This window comes from Pyrus communis, chromosome 9 (genome assembly GCF_041283825.1).
Source record: "Pyrus communis isolate YQ-2024b chromosome 9, ASM4128382v1, whole genome shotgun sequence".
Taxonomy (NCBI): Eukaryota; Viridiplantae; Streptophyta; class Magnoliopsida; order Rosales; family Rosaceae; genus Pyrus; species Pyrus communis.
Window position 1 is genome coordinate 24,264,476 of NC_142573.1, and position 24,539 is coordinate 24,289,014.

The 24,539-nt window shown below is 41.7% G+C and overlaps 1 protein-coding gene and 3 pseudogenes across 5 annotated transcripts; 2 read left to right on the top strand and 2 right to left on the bottom strand.

Moving 5' to 3' along the window:
* Nucleotides 1-1,612: 1,612 nt before the first annotated feature.
* On the top strand, nucleotides 1,613-4,119 carry LOC148694443 (uncharacterized; annotated as a pseudogene). Its single transcript, XR_015966465.1, has 2 exons — nucleotides 1,613-2,539; nucleotides 3,365-4,119. The product of XR_015966465.1 is annotated as an uncharacterized LOC148694443 (transcript).
* A 59-nt stretch (nucleotides 4,120-4,178) lies between these two features.
* LOC137740277 (UPF0481 protein At3g47200-like) lies at nucleotides 4,179-6,783 on the bottom strand. Of its 3 annotated transcripts, none has more exons than XM_088699892.1 (3): nucleotides 6,436-6,783; nucleotides 6,271-6,367; nucleotides 4,179-5,970 (listed from the first exon to the last, which is right to left on the bottom strand). In XM_088699892.1, the coding sequence occupies exon 3, from the start codon at nucleotides 5,935-5,937 to the stop codon at nucleotides 4,453-4,455; it is 1,485 nt and encodes a 494-aa protein (XP_088556018.1). In that variant the 5' UTR covers nucleotides 5,938-5,970; nucleotides 6,271-6,367; nucleotides 6,436-6,783; the 3' UTR covers nucleotides 4,179-4,452. The 3 variants fall into 3 exon arrangements, with proteins under 3 accessions (XP_088556018.1, XP_088556017.1, XP_088556016.1); XM_088699891.1 differs by having other exon boundaries at nucleotides 4,179-5,973; XM_088699890.1 differs by having other exon boundaries at nucleotides 6,271-6,783.
* LOC148694444 (pentatricopeptide repeat-containing protein At4g21300 pseudogene) lies at nucleotides 6,449-11,303 on the top strand (annotated as a pseudogene). The gene is made up of 5 exons (XR_015967035.1): nucleotides 6,449-6,460; nucleotides 6,668-6,689; nucleotides 6,856-8,437; nucleotides 9,734-10,288; nucleotides 10,667-11,303. The product of XR_015967035.1 is annotated as a pentatricopeptide repeat-containing protein At4g21300 pseudogene (transcript).
* Nucleotides 11,304-21,055: 9,752 nt separating this feature from the next.
* On the bottom strand, nucleotides 21,056-22,295 carry LOC148694445 (uncharacterized; annotated as a pseudogene).
* Between the last annotated feature and the right edge of the window lie 2,244 nt (nucleotides 22,296-24,539).

Below are 24,539 nucleotides of genomic sequence, written 5' to 3' on the forward strand. Positions count from 1 at the left end.
CCCTTTTCTCCCGGAAGAAGAAATCTAGTCCCTTATCCGTTGCCACCGCAGCACCTTATCGAGCCTTCACCCTTACGCACTTGCGATCCCCCTCCTTCCATTCGCACGTCCAGATCGTCGAGTTCGACCAGGCCATCATTAGCAGCATGAGGCAGCTGGCCTCAGCCTTCGGATCTAGTTCCTTTAGATCGTGCCGTCGGGGTTCGGCGCTCACCGCCTTTGGCTCGCTTTCACGGCGCCCTCCCTTTCTCCCTTTGCCGCACGATTTGGGATTTGTTTTTGGGGAAGAAAATGTGTGAGGAGAGAGAGATAAAGAGAAAGGGTTGAGGGGGAGGTGGGGGTGGGGTTCTGGGTTTGGAAGGAAGGTTTTAAGGGGCGTGGGGGAGAGGGGGAACGGGTCGAATGGGAAGGGAATGGGGATTTTCCAGGGGGCGGGGGTGTGGGTTTGGATTTTTTTGATTTTTTTTCTCTTAATTTTAATATTTAATTATTTTTTTAATAGAAAATGGGTCCCGTCACTTGTCTGGTCAGCATTTTAACGGAGGAATTGACAGACAACTAACGAAATGTATGAAATTGTAACAAATTTGTAGATGAGGTATGACATTGAAACTTTTTAAAGACGAGGTATAAATTACACTTTATCACCTCAGGTTTGGGATCTATTTCAATTCCTAACAACATCTTCAAAACATTTTAATTTCATACCTTAAGTACTATTTTATTTCAAAATAATACATCCGTTACATTTTCTATCCATTGATTCGTTAAGTGCTGACGTGGTTGCCACATTTGTACCACGTGATTGCCAAATGTGTGCCACGTGGCAAAAAGAATAATTTTTTTTAAACCTGGAGAGAAAAAAAACCTAATTTAAAAAAAAAGAAAAAAAAAAGAAAGAGAAGCAATGATCCCCGCACTCCCGCCAGAAGCAAACCAAGACACATCCAAACCCCCCCCCCCCCCCCCCAACCCCAAAAAAAACTTGCAACCAAACCCAGAAAACTCCCCCTCCCAAACATACCCAGATCCGAACCCTTCCCCCCAAAAAACCTGGACCCAGTGCTCCTTGACGCATTGTCGAGTGGGCTCGTCGATTCGTCAATCGGCTCAGGCAACGAGGTATGTATTCAAATTTTAAAATTTTTCAGTGCTTGGTTGGTGGTGGTTTGAATGGAATTAGGTTTGCTAAGGATGGGTGGGGTTGTAGATAAGAAAAGGTGAGGGTGGGGTGGGATGGGATGGGAGGTGAAGAGAGTGGAGGGAAGGGAGGTGGTTGGGAGGCTTGGGAGGGAGAAGAGGGGTGGGTTTCTTCGTTTTCAAGTTTTTTTTTTTTTTTTTTTTTTCAAGTTTTAAAAAAAATAATAAAAAATTATTCTTTTTACCACGTGGCATAAATGTGGTAGCCACGTCAGTACTTAATGGATCAATGGATGGAAAATGTAACGAATATATTATTTTGAAATAAAATAGTACTTAAGGTATGAAATTGAAATGTTTTGAAGATGTTGTAAGGAATTGAAATAGATTCTAAACCTGAAGTATGAAAGTGTAATTTACCCAAACTTTTAATAACACAATAATTGAGGTAGTTGTGTAATTTATCCAAAATAAAACTTGAAACCGGACCTATCCCTGCCCATTTGAAACAAGCTGGTTCCTATTGGTCGATGAGTCCAATTTTAATATTTTTTTTGTTTTTTGTCGGCACAGAGTGGCGGCAGCCAGGGTGGTGTTCGACAAAGAAGCCGGCTCCTCCACCAACGCCCTTCCGCCTTCCCCACCCCCCCCCCCCCCCCTCCAAACCCAACAAGCTCTCCTCCCACCCAAAACTTTTGTCAACGTCTTCATTGCCATTGTCAGCGCTGGCGTGCTGGTCTACCCTACACCTTCAAGAAAACTGGCTGAGTCTTGGCTACCTCATGCTCTTCTCCATCGCTTTCCTAACCTACCACTGAAGTAACAACCACAGATCCAAATCCAAGTCCCTAAATCCCTAAATCCAAACAAGCTTAAGGCCATAACCCAATTACTTACTCTCTCTAATCCTCATTTTTAATCTACGACAACAGCATTTCCCCTCGCAACCATGTCGTCCTTCGACTCCTTCCCCAACGACGACTAATCCCACGACCCCCGCTGCAACTCCCCTACCGGCCGGCCCTTCGACGACGATGCCTACATGGGCTACGACCCGGCCTCCCTTCCCAAAACTACGACTTGTCGTTCAACCCTCCCACCCACCACCACGACTTCTCCTCCTCTGTCGATCCTTCCCCTCCCCTCCACTCGTTGTTCTCCCCTGTGGGTACAACAACCCCAACATTGATCTGCAGCTGCAGTCCCCCGAGGTCTACAGCTTCGGCATTTCCACCCCTAACCCGGAATTCGTGTAGCCTTTTGATTCGGCGGTGCCTGAGGATAATGGCGTAGGCGGGTGGCGGCGATGATGATGATGGGGACATTTTCGCCTCTAGTGAGCCGTTGCTGCCGCCGCCCGAGGAGATGCGAGAGGAAGGCCTTGCTCGCCATGAGTGGCGTGGGTGAGCTCAGATCCTAATTTGTTGGCTTCTAATCATATTATTATTAAAGATTGGAATTTTGAATTGAAGTTATTTGCTTACAAAATAGCGACTAATTTTAACACGATTACATTAATGATTTGATTAAGTTGGATTTAAATTCTGTGTTAATAATGTTGTGCAATGTGCATGCATGGGATTCAGGGGCTTAATAGCATCCAGTTTAATTTGATTTCTGTATCTGTGATTCTGTGTTCATTACGTTTTTGGGGTCTGAATTAATGATGTCGAGATTTGTCCTTGTATTTGGTAATCGGGTTATGCCTGTAAATCGCATTTGCTATGTCTCAGTTTTGTGTTTGTGTGTGTGAATTTGAAATGGGGAAAATCAGCTTAGATCTTGACTGAATCATTGCATTAGTTTTTTCGTCTTTCCCGTTTGAATTTCTTCGTTAGCTAATTCCAGTCGTTGCTATGGGAATCAATGGCAAGTCACTGACCATCATATAAGATGGATGGATTGCAATGTCTCCTCTAGTCTTTAAAAGGAACCTAAGATTCACTTCTGCTTCACTGGATAGAAACTAGACATCGTTAGCTGGTTAACCAAACAAAATAAATGTGTGTAAATATTATGTCATATTTTCTTTTCACTTTTTCATATGCACTGTTTAACGCATTGAAATATTTTGATATGACCTGTAGGCTTCAATGTTCTACCTCTTCCGTAATCCTAATTCTCTCACCCTCCCTCCCTCTCGCTTGCTTGCTTGTACATGCATGCATTCTACGATCATCATCAGTGCTTCAAATCCAAGACGTGAATTTAACTTTCTGTGCAGCTGTACCTGGCCAACCAACAGAAATTCCACAAAGAAGCTGACAAACATTACTGGAATGCAATAGCGAAGCTGATTCTTTGTGAGGTTCCTAATATTGAGAAGAAGAGAGGGAAGAAAGATCCTGACAAGAAGCCGTCAATTGTTGTCATCCAGGGCCCAAAACCTGGTAAACCGACTGATCTTTCAAGGGATGCAGTATATTTTCCTGAAGCTGAAACAGAAGCCTCTGCCACACATGTGCCGCCCCCACCTGCCAAAGATGGCAAGGATGCAAAGGGAGGAAAAGATGGAAAGGATACAAAGGATGAAAAGGATGCAAAAGATGCAGAGGGAGGAAAGGATGCCATGGAAGGAGGAAAGGATGCAAAGGAAAGAAAGGATGTGAAGAATGGAATTCACCAACTGCAGCTGGAACTGCAGCTGCAAGGGCATCTGTTTCCCCTGCCAAAGATGTTACTGTGAATTGTACTCCTGGCTCATCAAAACCAGAGGCTCCTGCTGAACCAGAGGGTGAGCAACACTCAGAAACCACGCCAACTCCTGCCAAGTAATGACCCTTCATAATTTTTTTATTCTTTACATTATCTTCGAATCTACTGCTTAGAAATTACTAGGAAGAATAAACACAATCATTTGTCGATGATCCAGAGTCTGCATCATGGAATGCAGACTGCAGAGATTTTCTTCCTAACTTGCTCTAGGGTTTTGTAGTCTTATCCTTTTGAAATTGCACATGCTCTTATATTGACACCCAATTTATCGTGTAAGAACCAATTTTGTCCTTACAGTATTACCAATTATCAAACTACATAAATTTCCCAAAAAATGAAGTGTTGAATGATCATAAAATGAATACCAAATACTTTTACAAATTATCCAAAAGTTGAAAACAATAAATGGCCAGATAGTTCCAAATTGTGTAGTACTTTCACACATAAAAATAATCAATTACATCACTGCTTTATTTTATATAGAAAATAAGCAAATATATACAAACTCAAAAGGGTGATTATTTCATAACTTTGCCTGCAGTTAGGAAAGTCTTGTTCATTTTTAGGCCCTTGGGCGAACATTGACCGATTGGAAGGTTATGACTTCTGCTTGTAGTAGGCGAGAACACTATATACGGTTTGAGTGGCAGTAAGAATGAGAACAATGATGATCGCATTTGAAAGTGACCAGATTGATGATGGATTGTAGAGATAATCGTTCTTGATCCTTGCAAGCCAATGCCTTAGCCAACGTTTTTCATAATATTCATTCACTTGCCAGGTGAGTTGAGAGTAAAAGAAGGAGATGCGTTCAGTGTCATTGCAAAGCCTGTTGAACAAACTAACAGTGTCCTCCTTGCTCAACTCGGTGTATATAATTTGTTTGTGAATGAGAGAGTCTAAATCTTTGGTAGACTTGATAAGGTGGTTGAAGATCATGGCATAAGACAAAATGCGACATTCATGGTGCCTCGCTGAACACTGTTCGTAGGCTATGAGGTTTCTGTAGACAGATTCTGTCTGGACTTCAATTATCGTACGTGGAATTTCCATCACTCCATTTTCCCTGTTGAAGGTCATGTTTAACGGAACTTTCTCATCGGATACAAGAAATTTGACTCCAATTTCCTCAAGATGTGTCACTGGGGGAATAGGAGTCCAATAATCATGATGGTCTGTACTCAACGGTGATGATCCAACAAGCAAATCTCTTAGTTGGTCAAGAAAATGTCTGATTTCCCTCGTCTCAGTGGGATGAGGCCTAATGAAGAAATATGAGAGCCGAGACATGCTAATATTAAATTTATGCAGAGAAGGATCTCCTGGTTTTGCTGTGAGGTTGAATAAACAGTCGACAACTTTCCACGGAAGCTGGTTTTCAAGCAGCAACAAGTCCTTTTTAACTGCCGAATACACCCCCGGCACACTGAAAACAGGATCATCAATACCAGGATCTTCAAACGCATTATCCATGCGGAGGAACCGTATAATAAAGCAACCATCGACCACCATCATTTTCACAAACTCATAGCTATTCAGATCAAGCTTTTCGTCATAGCAGCTACGAAGGAACTCTTCTCTGCTTCTAATTTCTTTGACCAACTTCACCAAACTGGTGTCTGGAGTTGGTTTGCGGTCGAGGAGGCCTTGCAAATACCATTGCTTAATTTGTTCCATGTGTTGCAACTTTTTATTTCCGTGGTGATAAGGCCCGATTGAAACCATTTGTGGGGCAAAAACATTTTCATTGTCCCTGACAAGTGTCTTAGGGACCCTAAATATGCAAGTAGGATTTAGTTCAGGACGTTTCACGGAAAGCTCTATTTTGATCTGGGACGCAAAACTTTCGTCTTCATCTTCTTCGTTTCCGCTCAAAGTTTGGTTACCCGCATGACTTGTTTCTCCCTCAGATCTCTCTCCGCCCTCTCTTACTTGTGTTACAGAGTCTTCATTTTCTTCGTTTCCGCTCAAGATTTGGTTACCTGCATGACTTGTTTCTCTCTCAGAACTCTCTCCGTCCTCTCTTACTTGAATTATGGAGTGGTCACCGTTTGCATTGCTCTGACCAGCTGAGTCTGTCATCGTCAACTTTTTCCAACTCCAAACGTGACTCACCTACTTAAGTATTATATGTTAACAAGAACAAAAATTAAAATTCTAGCTGAACTACATTAAAATTTCAAAATTTCACCAAACGGATATCAAAATTAGTTTAGAATGAGTCCCGGTCAAAACCCAAAAAAGTAACTGCAAGGAATATAGAAATTCCATAAAATATTCTAGGAATATTCCTGTTGCCGAAATTTGGACAACTCGTCGCAAAACTCAGTTTGGTCGAATTCCTGCATAATCTTTAAATCGTATAACTTTGTCAATACTCAATGAAATTCAGTGATTCAAATACGAAAATCATACCTCAGAATGAGATGAACAAATTGATACCCTTCTCAGCGGTTGATTCGTCGTGGTTTGCTCGGAAAAATAGCCTGAAAGCCACTGATCTAGCCGAAAACTAGGGAAAGTTCGAACGGTTATAACTTTCTCATTTCTCATTGGGTGATTCAAAAACAAAAATCATACCTCAGAGCGCGAGATGAATAGAATGGTATCCTTCTCAACAACTAACTCTCGCCGTGGTTTGACAGGAAAATAGTTAGAAAAGTGGCGGCCCGTTTAAGTTTCGATCCCAACTATCTGAAAGGAAGTTCGAGGTGAGATTGGGTGTTCTAGGCTCGTGAGGAAGAGGCGAAGCTCATGGTGCTCTTGGTTTGGGTGGTGGTGGTCGGAAAATTTGTGCACCTTCTGTGCACAGTGTGAAAGGGAGAAAGAGAGAGGTGAGATTAGAGTTAGCAGGAAAGAGAGACGAGGGAGTTCGAGAGAGTTCCCCCCGGACTGTGGGAGAAGAGATACAGGGAAGAGGGGAAAAAATAGTTAAGTGGGGTGTGGACGGCCACAAAAATTCCACAGAAAATATTAAAATAATTAAAATATAATCTTCAGCTTGGATTTTGTCCGTTTGTGCTTCAGAAGCTATGATTGGTTTTGGTACTCAACTTCACATGCTCGTTGATGCTTGTGGGTTGGAGTCGGATTCTCCAGTGGTTAATACATTGTTAACGATGTATTCTAAATGCCAGTACTTCTCTGATGCCCGCAAGTTGTTTGATATGATGCCTCGAACAGATCTAGTGACATGGAATGGGATGATATCTGGTTATATACAAAGTGGGTTTATGCTTGAGGCTTCACGTTTGTTTCAAGACATGATATCTACAAGTGTCAAACCTGATTCAATCACATTTGCAAGTTTTTTACCTTCGGTTGCTGAACAAGGTAGGATCAAGCAAGGTAAGGAATTCACGGTTACATTGTAGGGCACTGTGTGTCTTTGGATGCGTTTTTGCAAAGTGCACTTATTGATGTATACTTCAAATATTCGGAATGTGGAGATGGCACGCAAAATTTTCAAACAAAGCACCAGAACGGATGTTGTCATGTGCACAGCTATGATTTTGGGGTTTGTTCTCGATCTTGCTCATCGAGTTTTTCAAAGACTGACTGAAAGGGATGCTGTTTGTTGGAACTCGATGATAACAAGCTATTCCCAGAATGGCAAACCAGAAGTGTCGGTTGATCTATTTCGTCAAATGGGGATGGGAGGTGCCAAACATGACTGTGTAAGCATTTCAGCTGCGCTTTCTGGATGTGCAAATTTACCAGCACTTCATTACGGGAAAGAGATCCATAGTTTCATGATTAGAAGTGCATTTAGCTCTGACCTGTTTGCTGAGAGTGCACTGATAGACATGTATCCAAATGTGGAAACTTAGATGTTGCCCGCCGTGTGTTTGACATGCTGGAAGAGAAAAATGAAGTTTCGTGGAACAGCATCATTTCTGCTTATGGGAATCACGGTCGCCTTAAGGAATCTCTTGTTCTATTTCATGAAATGTTGGGTAATGGGATCTTGCCTGATCATGTCACCTTTCTTGGTGTATTATCTGCTTGTGGTCATGCAGGCGCAGTTGATGATGGAATTCTCTACTTCCGTTCCTTGATTGTGGAATATGGGATCCCAGCTAGGTTGGAGCATTATGCTTGCATGGTAGATCTGTTAGGGCGTGCTGGACGTTTACATGAAGCAGTTGAAACAATAAAGAGCATGCCATTCTCCCCAGAAGAGGTATCAAGATATCTTTTTTAATTGGCACCTCTAAATTCTGGCTATTATATACTCTTATCAAATATACTTGCTGATGCTGGAAAATGGAGGAGTGTGCTTAAGGTTCGAACTCTGATGAAAAACAGAGAAGTTCAAAAGGTTCCTCGGTACAGATGGATTGAGGTAAACAACAACACTCATATTTTTGTTGCAGCAGATGGGAGTCACCCAGAGTCTGCTCAGATATATTCATTGCTCAACAGTCTTCTTCTAGAACTAAGAAAAGAGGGTTATAATCCAAGACCTAACCTTCCAATGCATCCACAAACGTTGGGGGTATAATTACTGGAATGTTTTAACTTCTCTCCTACAATTCTGGCAACTTCAGGATTAGGAATGTGTTGCTGGCTTGTGAGTAAGGTAAGCCAGGGACTTTGTTGGCAACGAATTCTGCTATATCTTATTCTGGAAACATTTTCTTTGCATACTCAGATCTACAATTGTCACCTGTAATCAATAAAAAAGATTTTATCATGTACTTTATTGCATTACTTGAGGCACGCCAATGAATTACTAAAAAGTTCTTTCTATCAAAACTACTGAGTTAAACATGCTTGGGCGAGGTAAACTATGAATGGTGGCCTCTTGAGAAATTTTCCATTGCACCGACACAATTTGTACTTTTGTAAAAATAGTCTTCCATAAGTAACAAGTTGAGTAAGTACACATTTCATGTCTTCCACATTCTTATGTGCATTATATAGGACACAGATAGTTGTGCATTAATGATGTTGAGATTTGTCCTTGTAAGTTTTAATTTGATTTCTGTATCTGTGATTCTGTGTTCATTATGTTTTTTTCCTAGTTTGGGGTCTGAATTAATGATGTTGAGATTTGTCCTTGAATTTGGTAATTGGGTTATGCCAGTAAATCGCATTTACTATGTCTCAGTTTTGCGTGTGTGTGTGTGTGTGTGTGTAAATTTGAAATGGGGAATATGAGATTAGATCTTGACTGAATCATTGCATAAGTTGTTTCGTCTTTCCTGTTTTGAATTTCTTCGTTAGCTGATTCTGATAGTTGCTGTGGGAATCAATGGCAAGTCACAGACCATCATATAAGATTGATGGATTGCAATGTCTCCTCTAGTCTTTATAAGGAACTTAAGATTCACTTCTGCTTTACTGGATAGAAACTAGATGTCGTTGAATTGCCAATGGATTCCGTTTTAGTTGGTTATATTGTTTATCTCGGGAATATAGGCTTTGAAGCACTAGCTTTTCCTAGATTCCATACCATTGTAGTACGTTATGCAACATTTTATACTACTTTTTCCTATTGCGATCTTCCCATCGCTTGGATATTCGTACCTTTTTGGTTAACAAACATTGGAGTTCCTTGTATGGTTGGCCAAGAGAGCCTGAGAACATAGTGAAATCCTAGGTCTCTGCATTATTGGTTTTAGTCATTAGCTGGGTAACCAAACGAAATAAATGTGTGTAAATATTATGCCATATTTTCTTTTCAATTTTTCGTATGCACTGTTTAATGCATTGAAATATTTTGATATGACCTTTTGGCTTCAATGTTCTACCTCTTCCGTAATCCTAATTCTCTCACCCTCCCTCCCTCTCCCTTGCTTGCTCGTACATGCATGCATTCTACGATCACCATCAGTGCTTCATATCCAAGACGTGAATTTAACTTTCTGTGCAGCTGTACCCGGCCAACCAAGGGAAGCTCCACAAAGAAGCTGACAAACATTACTGGAATGCAACAGCGGAGCTGATTCTTCGCGAGGTTCCTAATATTGAGAAGAAGAGAGGGAAGAAAGATCCTGACAAGAAGCCGTCAATTGTTGTCATCCAGGGCCCAAAACCTGGTAAACCGACTGATCTTTCAAAGGATGCAGTAGATTTTCCTGAAGCTGAAACAGAAGCCTCTGCCACGCATGATGCCACCTCCACCTGCCAAAGATGGCAAGGAAGCAAAGGGAGGAAAAGATGGAAAGGATACAAAGGATGAAAAGGATGCAAAAGATGCAGAGGGAGGAAAGGATGCCATGGAAGGAGGAAAGGATGCAAGGGAAAGAAAGGATGTGAAGAATGAAAAAATTAATTCACCAACTGCGGCTGGAACTGCAGCTGCAAGCGCATCTGTTTCACCTGCCAAAGATGTTACGGTGAATTGTACTCCTGGCTCATCAAAACCAGAGGCTCCTGCTGAACCAGAGGGTGAGCAACAGTCAGAAACCACGCCAAGTCCTGCCAAGTAATGACCCTTCATAATTTTTTTATTCTTTACATTATCTTCGAATCTACTGCTTAGAAATTACTAGGAAGAATAAACACAATCATTTGTCGATGATCCAGAGTCTGCAGCATGGAATGCAGAGACTGCAGAGATTTTCTTCCTAACTTGCTCTAGGGTTTTGTAGTCTTATCCTTTTGAAATTGCACATCCACTTTTATTGACACCCAATTTATCGGGTAAGAACCAATTTTATCCTTACAGTATTACTAAATATCTGTAAACACGAAAAATTCCTGAAACAAGAGACAAGAATACGTGTACAAAATATATTTTATGTTTAATGATTTTGGGGTTACAATCTCTTTGTAATTTGATCCTCTGATTCTATCTTCGTAGGGTGTAGGTTTGTGGATGAGCTGTTGATCCAAAGGGCCGTCGGGGCTTGATCTAGGGATGAACAGTTGATGAACGGATCTTCGAGGGCTTTTGAGCTTGATCTTGAAGACTGGGTGTATGGATTTCTTCAAGGGGCCGTCGGGGCTTGATCTTGAGGGTTGATGGATGAGCGGATCTTCAAGGGCTTTTGGGCCTAATCTTGAAGACTGATTGGATGTGTGGATTTGTTGAGGTTGTTGATCCAAAGGGCCGTTGGGGCTTGATCTTAGGACGAACGGATGATGAACACTTTCTTCAAGGGGCCGTCGGGGCTTGATCTTGAGTCGGCGGAAGTTCTTCAAGGGCCGTTGGGGCTTGACCTTTGAAGGAGGATTTGACGAAGAACGAAGAGTGTTTTCTTGATCCTTCGGGATTTGCTTGAGAGCTTTAGAGTTTCGAGGCTTCAAGGTTTTGGTGTGATGTAAATTCCCTTCTTTCTTTCTCTTCTTCCTTTTTTTCTTTCTTTCTTCCTTTCTTTCTCTCTTTCTTCCTTTCTTTCTTCCCCTAAATGAATGCCTTGGCTTCCTATTTATAGAATTTCAAAACTTGATTTTTGGATTTAAATAATCAGATGAAATAAATCATTTCTGCCAAGTAATGACACGTGTCCTATTTGATGACTTTTCCAATTTATTTCGATTTTTCATTGAGTCACACGCTACATGTAAAATTTATGTGACACGTGAGTGTTGAAATTTTAATTATTGGTCAACATTCATTTCACCGAAATTTCGATGTCCACAAATGCCCCCACTTCAAGGCGCGTCGTAGACATGTGCTTGTCACGTGTAGAAGATGCGTTTTGAAGTCCCTTAATGTAGATGTCAACCCAAGGGCCGTCGAGGCTTGATCTTGAATTGAGCTGGAAATTTCTTCAAGGGCCATCGAGGCTTGATCTTGAGTTCGACTGGAAGATTTTCTGGTTTCCTCCAATCGTTGATTTTCCACAAGCTTAATCTTGAACTGGGCTGGAAGATTCTTTTGGTCTCCTCCGAAGGTCTGAACTTACTCCTTTTATCTGGAGTTGAATTTGATTCAAGGGTGGTGAACACTTGATTTTGAATCGGACTTGTGATTTCTTCAAGGGCCATTGAGGCTTGATCTTGAACTGGGCTGGAGGATTCTTCTGGTCTCCTCCGCTCGTTGATTTTCCTTTGTGCTACTCTTGAACTGGGCAGCAGGATTCTTTTGGTCTCCCCCCGAAGGTCTACGAGCGGTTTCAGGATATGGCAGGCAAGTACGAAGTGGAGGTGCTGACCTGTTTCTTTGTTCAATCTTTCCAATTCGTATTGAAGAGGGTTGGAAAGATTGAAGTTTCCTTGTCCCTTCTTTGGCAGTGTATCAACCGTTGAAGATGACTACTCGAGAGCAATACTAGGTAAGCAATCAGGAATAGATTCCAGGTAGTCGGTTCCAGATCGGAAGACTGACTCCAAGTGCCGCTGACTGCTCTCTTTCACTTTGCCATGCGAGTAATAACAAAGACAAAGGAAAAGACAGGGAAAAAGCATGATATGAGATACCTTTGCTTTCGAAGAAGCAGCAAATGAATCAGCACATATATTTGTTATGCTTGTCTCCACATGCTTCGATGTATCATTTTCACTTGCCTTACTTGCTCCCCTTTGCAGAAGTGGTATTTCCTTATGCAGGTTTAACATCTTTTCTTGTAGTATTTGTCCTCCGATGCAGGAGTTGAATGCAACCTTTGCATTTAAATGGTGCTTCACTCCTTGGTGGCAACTGGTTTGAGTGGAGGTTCCGACATATTGCTTTCTTTGTCCTTGTCTTGGCAGGTGAGAACAAGGGCAAAGGAAAAGATAGGGAAAAAGCATGATATGAGATACCTATGCTTTCGCCCTTAATGATATGAGATACCTTTGCTTTTGAAGAAGCGGTGAATGAATCAGCACATGCTTCAATCTATCGTTTCCTCCTGGGTCATCTGTACTCCAGGCATCTGGTATCTTCAAAGGTTGAATAGGTTTTCTCAAAGGAAGAAGAAGAATTGTGTATTTCGAGAGGCTTTGCTGGGAGTGCGCCCTCAGAGGTGAGGAAGAGTTGGGCATTTTCTTCAGGTCTGCCTTGCCATAAGAGACGAAGGCCGACACATATAGGGATTTCTTAATAGCAAGTGGTGGTCTTGTTCTTTTACCCTTGTCGACAAACGTCTCTTCGATATCTGAACGACGCCTCTTCGATTTCTGAACGACGCCTCTTCGATTTCTGAACGAGCGCCACTTTTGACAAAGTTGCACGCGTTTTCTGAAAAGCAGAGAAAGCGTTGCCGAACTTTGCGCTTGTCGGCTAAAGACGTGTAGTTGCGATGATGGCCTCCACGTGTTCTCGACTTTGTCAGATATCTTTTGACAAAGTTGAACGCGTTTTCTGAAAAGCCGCGAACGCGTCGCCGAACTTCACGCAGGAAAATCCGGATTTTTGAATCGGTGGTCGTGTCGCTTGGCTTTTTACAGAGGTATCGATCACTCCAACATACACACTCTGAAAATTGCCCATTCTTGAAAATCGTCTCCGGCCTTTTGAGAATTAGCTCCATCCCTTCTCTTTGAACGCCTTTGAAAAATGACTAACTCATCGAACCTTTGCTTAGATTTGAGTCTCAGCAGCGATCCGGTTGTGCCCCGTCAAGGTAATGTATGGCGCCCTTCTTTTTTATCTTCTAACGGTCCTCTTACAGGTGAAGACTCTGTGATGAAGGACGCAACAACAGCTACGATAGTAGCTAGGAACCTCCTCACTCCTGAAGATAGTCGGCTGCTTTCAGGACGGTCCGATGAGTTGGCCGTTCAAGAGTCCCTCGCTCTCAGCGTTCAGTGTGCAGGCTCTGTGTCCAACATGGGCCAACGCCTACTTGCTCGCTCCCGCCAAGTTGAATCCTTGATGGCGGAGGTGGAAAGTCTCAAACAAGAGATCAAGCAGCTGAAGCATGAAAATAGAAGCTTGCACGTGCTTGCAAACAACTATTCGACGGGCATGAAGAGGAAGCTTGATGAGCTGCAAGAGTCTGAAGGTCGGATTCAGAGTGACCGTCAAAGGTTTTCGTCTTTCCTCCAGAGGCACCTTTTTCCTGGGTCTTCCAGCGTTTGGCCAAGTATTGAGGCCTGGAATGCTCTAGCTTCAACGCCTCCCGCTCCGATGCCTTCTGCTCCGATGCCTTCCGCTTCTAGAGTTTTGCCAAGTAATGGGGCTTCACGTGAACATCCTTTGTGAAAGCTCCATCTTTTTTTTTTTTTTTTTTTTTTTTTTTTTTTTTTTTTTTTACACACTTGTAATTTCTTGGAGATTAATGGACATACTTTATTTTATTCAGTGTATTATGCTAAATACAGATAAAACATATACATCACCGTCCATCATCATTCCTTTTTATTTTTTTATTTTATTATTTATTATTATTATTATTTTTTTTTTTTTAACTTTTCTTTGCTTTCGGTGGCACTGATCCACCATTCATTTATATATATATATATATATATATATATATATATATTTCAGATGGTGCCAGAAGCACCATCATATTTTCTCTTTTTTTTTATTATATATATATATATTTTTTTTTTCTTTTTGCACATGGTTCCAGAAGTACCATCATTGTTTTTATTATATTTTTTTTTATTTCTAATTTTTTACTCTTCTTTTCAAAATGGGCTGATGGATTCCACCATTACCTTCTTCTTTCCAGACTGGCGTATCCCTCTTTTTTTTATATATATTCCCCACATGGTGCAGGGAGGAATGCAGAAGAGCTTAGAGCAGCATGAGGCAAGAGACGGAGTTGCAGCTGAGGCAAGCAGATGTGAGTTGACAAACTTTGTTTTTGTTAATCACATTCACAGTCAGCAGCAGAGGCAAGCAGACGGATGAGATCTTTGGGTGTGAGTTGACAAACTTTGATTTTGTTGATCACATTCAAAGGCAGCAGCAGAGGCAAGCAGACGGATGAGATCTTTGGGTGTGAGTTGACAAACTTTGATTTTGTTGATCACATTCAAAGGCAGCAGCCATGGCGGAGGTGCAGAAGCAGCCATATCTTGAGGCAGAGTGTAAGGCGTCGAGTTTGAAGACCGGCTAGTCGTTTGACAGCGGTCAATGAAGCTCTACGTTGATTTTGATCATGGTGGCCAGAATGACGAGCTCGAGGTAGTGCAAGGCGTCAAGCCTGAAGTGGAGGAATTACTGCGGCGCCAGGTGATGAGCAGAGGGCAGATCACAGCCACTGAGCACAGCCAATAGACTCCCATTGCACTACCTGCCGTCGTGGACGAAGCGGACTTATTCTCTTCACCTGTGGTACACCTGTTAATGATCAAGCTCCCAACATGCCATTACTGCTTCCATTGCGTCAACTCGAACATGTTGCCGCAATTGATTTTTTTTTTTTTTTCTTTTTTTTTTAAAAAAAAAAAGGAATGAAGCAAATCAAGGTCTTTCTCATCAATGACTCCAACATCCTCATCGACTCCCGAGTACTTGTCGACCACGCTCTATGACTACACAAGTTGCTCGTTGATCTTCGACAGCTGATAGACCAACGTCGCGATCCTTAAGCACGACACGTATACTGACACAAAATGCTTGTACAGACGATGTTCCACGATGTCTGCTTTGAACTCCATCAACCGACTGTGATACAGACTTAAATTGCAGACTGTTGTCATCAGGCCGAACCCTAGCAACCATGGTAGGCAGACTCTCCAAGTTATTCTCGAGATTTGATGGCTGGAAAGACGGTGCGATTGTTGGGCTTGGGGGCCTTCGCGATACTATCTGGATGTGCTTGTACAATGGCACTCCCTTTGCTCCTGCTCCCGCTCTACACACGCTCAAAGATACTCCCAAAATGGCATTGGCCCCCAGTTTCGACTTGTTTGGGGTTCCATCGATTTCCAGCATAAGTGCATCGACCTCATTTTGATTTCTGACATCGACGCCAATGAGCTTGGGTCCCAAAATCTCATTGATATTCTTCACAGCAGTGAGCACACCTTTCCCCCCGTAGACCGCTTTGTCACCGTCCCTGAGCTCCAACGCCTCGTAGATTCCGGTAGAAGCGCCACTGGGCACGGCCGATCGATACAGATCGTCGGTGACCAGATCAACCTCGACGGTCGGATTGCCCCTGCTATCAATGATCTGCCTCGCCTTCACCGACTTGACCTTGTACTCCTTGGCGACCTTGGAGGCCGCGGTGGGCGCGACGGCGACTGAGCACTGGACGGAGCCTGAACGACACGGGGCCGGGCAGGGGACCACGGTGGGGAGCTGCTGGAAAGTTCTGGGCTTTAGGGAGCGGAGATAGAGATTTTGGCCAGGATTTTGGTGCGGGGGAGGAAGGTCTGGGTCGTCGATGTTGAAGACGAGCTTCTCGTTCCGGTAAGGATTGAGGTCTTTGGGCTTGGTCTGAGTCCGCTGCCGCTGCCATCACTTTTCAGATTGTTTGACTTAGAAGCAATTGGGGGATCCACAAGACTTGAAAACACCGCTTTGCTTGCCCGAATCTCCAGCGGTCTGAACCTGGCCATCTGGAATCGAGTACGACAGGCCCATCTTCGAAAAGTAATTAACAAGCTTCTCAAGCACCAGATTGGATGATGCAGCTTTTAAGCCAATTCAATAGGAAACTTCGGAGCGAATTCACGAAGTGACTCTGGTTCAGACTTCAAAACTTTGATTCATCATCGTCGTCATCAATTTGTTGATGGGGGTTTGATGGTTGTTGCGTTGAGCGACATTACGGCCAAGCGGACGACCAAGAAGAAGATGGAGGAGGAGAACGACGGGCCCCTTTCGGATACCTATGTCGAGAATGATTTAGAAGATAGGGCCAGAGCTGGGTGCTTCAATAAATGGGTCTTCGTCTTCATCAATCCAGCCCACCATGAGAGATTTGGGCTTGCCTTGCTGTTGGGGATGCCTTGCTGGGCCATTTTCAGAACAACCATTCCATCTCCATCCCCATTCCACCACTCTGCATAGCTGCTGCTTATCTGCTAGCAAGAGAGAGACGGTGTTTTTGTGAAAAGAGAAGAAAAAGAGACCTCGATTTTCAGAAAAGGAAAAAGAACGAGGACTTGAAAAGAGAAAGAGCGAATCTTTGGGGCTCTTTTACGAGCAGAGACCGAGAGAGAGAGAGAATCTGCCTTTGGACTTTGATGAGGGCCTGGATTTGTATATATATTGTATATATTTCCTCTTTTTTTTTTTTTTTTTTTTTTTTTTTTTTGAAGTGGACAATATATATATTTATATTTTTTTAATACATAGTAACATATGTATTTTATTTTTATTTTTTCTGTTCTTTTGTAATAAAATTGACTTTCTTTAATGAAACATTTATTTATTTATTTTGATGTGACTGTACTTGAAGTTTTGAAGCTTCAAGTTGCCTACGTACTCTTCCAAAGAAGAGATCAAGTCATAACGTAGTTCAAATGAGTGATGGTTTTGATGATGATTTTGGTGATGATTTAGCCATACACAGTTTATGCTCTTGTGGGCCAGGAGCGTTTGGTGCCATTTGCAGTTTCAGCTCATGCAGACAAGGAGCTTTTGTTGTCACCTTTTAGGCTCGTGCGAACGAGGAGCTTTGGTTGTCGCCTTTTAGGCTCGTGCGAACGAGGAGCGTTTTGAATTTGTCAAACGATCCTAGAGAGGCATTCCTTGCAATCTTCATAGCAAGGAGTCTTGACTGAGTGATTGAAGAAGTCTTTGGGGAAGAAATCGCGCATCGTGATGGCAACGGGCGATCTTTGTGTCATAATTTCATCATCCTCAACATTTTCATGTAGCTTTGAAGGTTGACGGTAGCTGCTTTGCCCCCTTTCCGATTGGTGAACTTGTGGAGGAGACCTATGTTTCTTGTGCATTTTCTTTGGAGTGACATAAGTCCATCCTTCATCTTCACTTGACTTGACTGACATGGTTTTGGAGCATGCCCCCAGCGGTTGAGGTGAAGATTTTGAGTTCAAAGAGCCAGAAGTGACGGTGGTATAGTTTGACTTCACCACATCATTAAGATCTAGCTCGATGATCCCTTTCTGAGCCAACTTCATGATGAGATCTTTTAGCACAAAGCACTTTTCCGTCGGATGACCAATGAAGCGGTGGAATTTACAGTACCTTGGACTGTCAGTACGGTTCATCTCTTCCGGCCGTTTACACTCAGGTAGGTTGATCACCTTTTTTTCCAGCAAGTCATCTAACATGGCAACCACGTCAGAGTCGGGGAATGGATAAGTCTTCTCCTCAAGCTCCTTCAAAGTGTGTCTACGTATCTCTTGATCACGAAAAGCTTCGGTTTGAATCGCCTTGCCTCGTGTATGGGTTTTGACTGGAGTTGTGTTGAGCGTCATTGCTTCCTTGGTGGGTTTCCACGCAGCCTTATCCACCTTTGGCCCCAAAACTTTGTCATTCTTGTAGTCGGCGATCTGTTCTTTCTTCCCATGACGGGTGATGCTTAACTCCATATCATGGGCGCGGGTGGCTAACTCCTCAAATGTTCGTGGTTTGATGCCTTGAAGGATGTAGTGTAGTCCCCACTGCATGCCTTGAACGCACATCTCAATGGCAGAGGTTTCAGAAAGTCGATCTTTACAATCCAGACTTAAGGAGCGCCATCTATTTATGTAGTCGATGACAGGTTCATCTCTCCACTGTTTCGTACTGGTCAGCTCTAGCATGCTTACAGTACGACGAGTGCTGTAGAAACGGTTGAGGAATTCCCTTTCTAGCTGGTCCCAACTGTTGATAGACTCAGGTTCGAGGTCAGTGTACCAGTCAAAAGCGTTACTTTTCAGCGAACGCACGAACTGTTTGACGAGGTAGTCTCCCTCTGTCCCAGCATTGTTGCAAGTTTCAACGAAATGGGCGACATGTTGCCTCGGCTTGCCTTTTCCATCGAACTGCATGAATTTTGGGGGTTGATAACCCCTTGGCATCTTCAAAGCATCAATCTTCTTGGAGTAAGGCTTTGAGTACAGTACGGAGTCATGCGAGCTTCCTTCGTACTGTGTCTTGACAGTGCTTGCGATCATCTCCTGTAGCTGCTGGATAGAGAGAGATCCCATGAATGCCGTTGCTTGGTCTAGCTTCGACTTCTCTTCATCTTTCTCCGCTGGTGGCTCCTCTTCTTCGTCGCCGTCTTTCTTTAATAGGCCAATATTTGGGTCGACTTTCACGTCGGGCAGCGCATCTAGTTGGTTGACAAGTGCGGCAATCTGCAGGTCCTTCTCTTCCACAGTCCGTGTGAGCTTTGCGATTGCTTCATTCATCTGAGCTAGCTGTTCTTCAACAGAGGTGACGCCGATGGTCATGACTTGTGCAGCCAATAGACATGACTTTCCTTCAGACATCCATAGTGCTGATGAAGAACCCCATTGGCCATTTTGGGGTGTCATCTTGTGTGCCTCAATAGCATGCTTTGGTGCCCCTAGCAAGGTCAGGTGGATGACCGACTCGCTCCTTTGATGCTGCTCTTGCTTGCTTAGCAGTACCAACTTTGCAGCGGCATGTTGAGGAGTGGTTGTGGTACCAATGGATGCTCCATTTGTGGCGGAAGTGCTTATGCTTCTTCCCTTGGTGGTTGCAAGAACGGCTTGTCCCTTGCTTGATGCCATTGATTTTGGAGGTGTGCTTTGGTTGTTGTCAACTCCGTAACCATGCTCCTTCAACTTCTTTTGAATTTTGGTGAGGTCGTTATCTTTGTCGTTGACGGTGTTTGAAACCTTCTTTCCAAGATTTGAAGAGGAAGCAAAGTCATGCCTAGCCTTTGACATGAGTTCGTAGGCATTTGGGTTGAAGCCTTCTTCGGTCCTCTTAGTTGGAAGAGAGCTTGGTTTCACTTTGACGCCATGTTGCGCCTCCAGACGGTTGATGAGTCCGGCGGTTTGCAAGTTTTTCTCCTCTGCAATCTTTATCAGCCTTGCAATTGTTTCCTTCATCTGAACCAGCTGTTTTTCAATGGAGGTAGTGCCGATAGTCATGACTTGTTCTTTGTTTGAAGCCATGGACTGTGCTTGAATATCTTGAACGGAGACAGAGATGAGAGGTAGAGATAGTCCCACCGGGCGTGCCAAATTTGTAAATACGAAAAATTCCTGAAACAAGAGACAAGAATACGTGTACAAAATATATTTTATGTTTAATGATTTTGGGGTTACAATCTCTTTGTAATTTGATCATCTGATTCTATCTTCGTAGGGTGTAGGTTTGTGGATGAGCTGTTGATCCAAAGGGCCGTCGGGGCTTGATCTAGGGATGAACAGTTGATGAACGGATCTTCGAGGGCTTTTGAGCTTGATCTTGAAGACTGGGTGTATGGATTTCTTCAAGGGGCCGTCGGGGCTTGATCTTGAGGGTTGATGGATGAGCGGATCTTCAAGGGCTTTTGGGCCTAATCTTGAAGACTGATTGGATGTGTGGATTTGTTGAGGTTGTTGATCCAAAGGGCCGTTGGGGCTTGATCTTAGGACGAACGGATGATGAACACTTTCTTCAAGGGGCCGTCGGGGCTTGATCTTGAGTCGGCGGAAGTTCTTCAAGGGCCGTTGGGGCTTGACCTTTGAAGGAGGATTTGACGAAGAACGAAGAGTGTTTTCTTGATCCTTCGGGATTTGCTTGAGAGCTTTAGAGTTTCGAGGCTTCAAGGTTTTGGTGTGATGTAAATTCCCTTCTTTCTTTCTCTTCTTCCTTTTTTTCTTTCTTTCTTCCTTTCTTTCTCTCTTTCTTCCTTTCTTTCTTCCCCTAAATGAATGCCTTGGCTTCCTATTTATAGAATTTCAAAACTTGATTTTTGGATTTAAATAATCAGATGAAATAAATCATTTCTGCCAAGTAATGACACGTGTCCTATTTGATGACTTTTCCAATTTATTTCGATTTTTCATTGAGTCACACGCTACATGTAAAATTTATGTGACACGTGAGTGTTGAAATTTTAATTATTGGTCAACATTCATTTCACCGAAATTTCGATGTCCACAATATCAAACTATATAAATTTCCCAAAAAATGAAGTGTCGAATGGTCATAAAAAAAATACCAAATAGTTTACAAATTATCCAAAAGTTGAAAACAATAAATGGTAAGATGGTTCCAAACTGTGTATTACTGTCACACATAATAATTAATTACATCACCGCTTTATTTTGTATAGAAAATAGATGGTAAGATGGTTCCAAACTATGTATTATTGTCACACATAATAATCAATGACATCACTGTTTTATTTTATACAGAAAATAAGCAAATAAATACAAACATAAAAGAATTTGATTATTTCATAACTTAGCATGCAGTCCAGGCAAGTCTAGTTTATTTTTTGGGGCTTGGGCGAACATTGACCGATTGGAAGGTTACTGCCACTTGTAGTATGCGAGAACACTATATACGGTCTGCGTGACGGTAAGAATGAGGATAATGATGACCGCATTTGAAGCTGACCAGATTGATGATGGATTGTATAGATAATTCGTTTTGATCCCTGCAAGCCAACGATCTTGATGATATATATCCACAGATAGGGCGAGGTCAGAGTAAAAGAAGGAGATGCGTTCAGTGTCATTGCAAAGCCTGTTGAACAAAGAAACAATGTCCTCCTTGCTCAACTCGGTGATTATAATCTTTTTGTGAATGAGAGAGTCTAAATCTTTCCATCACTCCATTTATGCAGTCGAAGGTTATGTCCAACGGAGCTTTCTCATTGGATGCACGTTGAAATTTGACTCCAATTTCCTCAAGATGTGTCAATGGGGGAATAGGAGCCCAATGATCCTCCTGCCGTCTCTCTACACTCGACTGTGATGATCCAACAGGACAATCTTTTGCATGGTCAAGATAATGTCTGATTTCCCTCGTCTCCGTGGGTTCAGACGTAATCAAGGTACAAAAGCCCCAAGATAAGCAAAGATTAAATTGATGCAGAGAAACATCTGGTTGTTTTGATGTGAGGATGAATAAATGGTGGACAACTTTCCACGGAAGCTGGTTTTCAAGCAGCAACGAGTCCTTTTTAACTGCCGAATACATCCCTGGCGCATTGAAAACAGGATCATCAATACCAAGATCTTCAAACGCATTATCCATGCGGAGGAATTGCATTATAAAGCAACCATTCAGAAGAACAAGCTTTTCGGCATAGCAGCTACGAAGGAACTCTTCTCTGCTTCTAATTTCTTTGACCAACTTCACCAAACAAACTGGTGTCTGGAGTTGGTTTGCGATCCAGGAGGCCTTGCAAATAACATCGCTTAACTTGTTCCATGGCTTGCAAATTTTTTCTTCCGTGGTGATACGGCCCTATTGAAACCACTAGTGGGACAAAAACGTCTTCATTGTCCCTGACTAGTTTCTTAGGGACTCTAAATATGCAAGTAGGATTTAGTTTGGGAAGTTCCTCGGGAAGCTCTGTTTTGATCTGGGACGCAAAACCTTCGTCTTCAATTTCTTCGTTTCCGCTCAAAGTTTGGATACCCACATGACTTATTTCTCTCTCAGATCTCTCCCCCTCCTCTATCACTTGAATTATGGAGTGGTCACCGGTTGCATTGCTCTCACCAGCTGAGTCTGTCATCGTCAACTCTTTCCAACTCCAAATGCGACTCACGTACTTTAGTATTATATATTAACAAGAACAAAAATTACAAATAATGTCAATACTTAAGCTGAACTACCAAATTTAGTATTGGAAGCTTACAGAAATTTTAGACCATAATAAAAGATGAAAATATGAGTTTACCCCTTGAAATTCATCTTTTTTTTTTTGTTTTTTAATAAATAAACTTAAGGAAGTTGGGTGGACAGATGTCACTAAATTATAATAGTCACATAGAAGCCTCATTTAGGGGATGTATTCAATTGGAATTTTGAGAGATTTTAATTATTTTAATGAATCTAGAAGTATTCAATGAGGATTTTAAGTGATTCTTTTAAATTCAAGGTGTATTTAATTAGAATTTTAAGATAATTTAATAAAATCTTTAGAAATCCGAGTGTATTCAATTAGGATTTTAAAGAAATTCATAACATTCTAGATGTATTCAATTAGAAATTTATTTTAAAGAATTTGAGAAAGTTGAGAAATTAGAGGGAATTGGAGAGATTTCGTAGTGTATTTTAAGCATCCATAAATCTCACATTTTCCCATGAGATTTTGAGGGAATTAAATTAAATTTTTATATGGAGTTTCTATAAATCAATTAAACTCCATAAAAATCCATAGATTTATAAATCTATTAAAGTCTCTCAAATTCTCAATTGCGACAGAGATTTGATAATTAGGTTGAGTAATTAGATTTGTTTGACATAATTAGGGTTTTGTACCATGTAAATATTTAAAATAATAACGCACTTATTTGTCTACATGACATCTTATTTTGTTGGTGTGTGGGGGAGGATCTCTAAATAACCCTATATAGGACAGAAATTTCAATAAAAAATGTGTGCGCAGTTGGTAGGAGAAACTCACCTGCAGGATGATCCAACTTTGATGCAGCAGCTACTGTTATATGTTATTGGAACCTTACTCATATATATGTATATAGAACATATATACATATAGTGGATGGAATCAAGAAACTTAAGAGGTCGAAGAAGGAATTAAACATATTACGTGCTGTCAAATTTGAAATGCTTCTTTTGAATCTGACATTTTTTGTGAGTGCTTTTTACACAACGATATATATAGTAAATGAAATGTTCTGTGAAGCATTTTCCATTCAGTATTTAGATCGAGGTTCAACTTTAATATTATGCATATATAACCCCTTTTTTGAGAGGCAATGGAGCTTATATATTTCATTCAACACCAATACAGTAAAAACAGAGTCTGGGCTCAATTGTTATTCAATTGTTAAAACTTAAAATGTTGCCCTCACTTGAAAATGTTTTTGGCTCCGTCCCTATTCTTAGCTAAAGCTTTTTGGTTTCTTGCAAATAACTTCTCTTGAGTTGGCAACGTTCTAGTGGCGATGAAATAACACAAATAAAAAGTATATCTTAAAAAGATAAAGAGAGGCTTTTCGTTCTCCTATACCCGTTCTCCCATACCTCATTATGAGGCTATGCTCACCTTTATCACCTTTAGTGTAAATAATATCGTTTGTTAAAAAACAATCATTTGACAACTAATTTAATCACATTATTATCCACATGCGAATAATTTTTTTAATAACCGGCATTACACGCCTCTTAAGATGTTTTGAACGTATTTAAAAATAGAGAAAATAATATTTAATGAACAACTGATTGATCACATTATTACTAGCCTATTGTGATGTATTAATTATATATATAAATAAATAAATAAATAACTGTACAAAAAAATCTAATTATTAAAAAAAACATTGTTAAAATGCCGAAAATACTCTTGCCGCATTTGATGCTTTATTTTGGGTTGCTTTTGAAGTTTTTTGTTTGAGGGGCATTTCTGTCCAATTATTTTTGGTGAAGCTTGTGACACCAAAAAACACTATTCATTGGACTTGTTGGCTTTATATATAAGATAGTCCAAAAAAATTATGATCACTCACCGTTCGATGTTAATTCATCAGTAGGTGGTAGTAGAGACATAAATTAACCACATCCAATAAGAGAAAGACACATGAGCTATATGCTTTTTATGACGTTTTTACCGTGGATGTCGTGAGCAGACCACAAACCACTCCAGGTAATGCGATGTCTGTATTTCCTCCATGAGGGACCGTGGCTAGTGCCTGCCCTATGAGTATTAGGCCTTTGGGCCTCAACGTATCGAAGGTGCTTCAAGCCCATGAAATGTCTTGCCACCAAGTCATACCCAACCCAATGGTAGCAAGAA

Excerpts from the sequence above, each read along its gene's own strand:
- LOC137740277 (XM_088699890.1), bottom strand. The coding sequence starts at position 6,408 with ATGAGAAATGAGAAAGTTATAACCGTTCGAACTTTCCCTAGTTTTCGG. Across the intron at positions 5,971-6,270 it reads TTTGTTCATCTCATTCTGAG|GTGAGTCACGTTTGGAGTTG; the intron begins GTATGATTTTCG and ends ATACTTAAGTAG.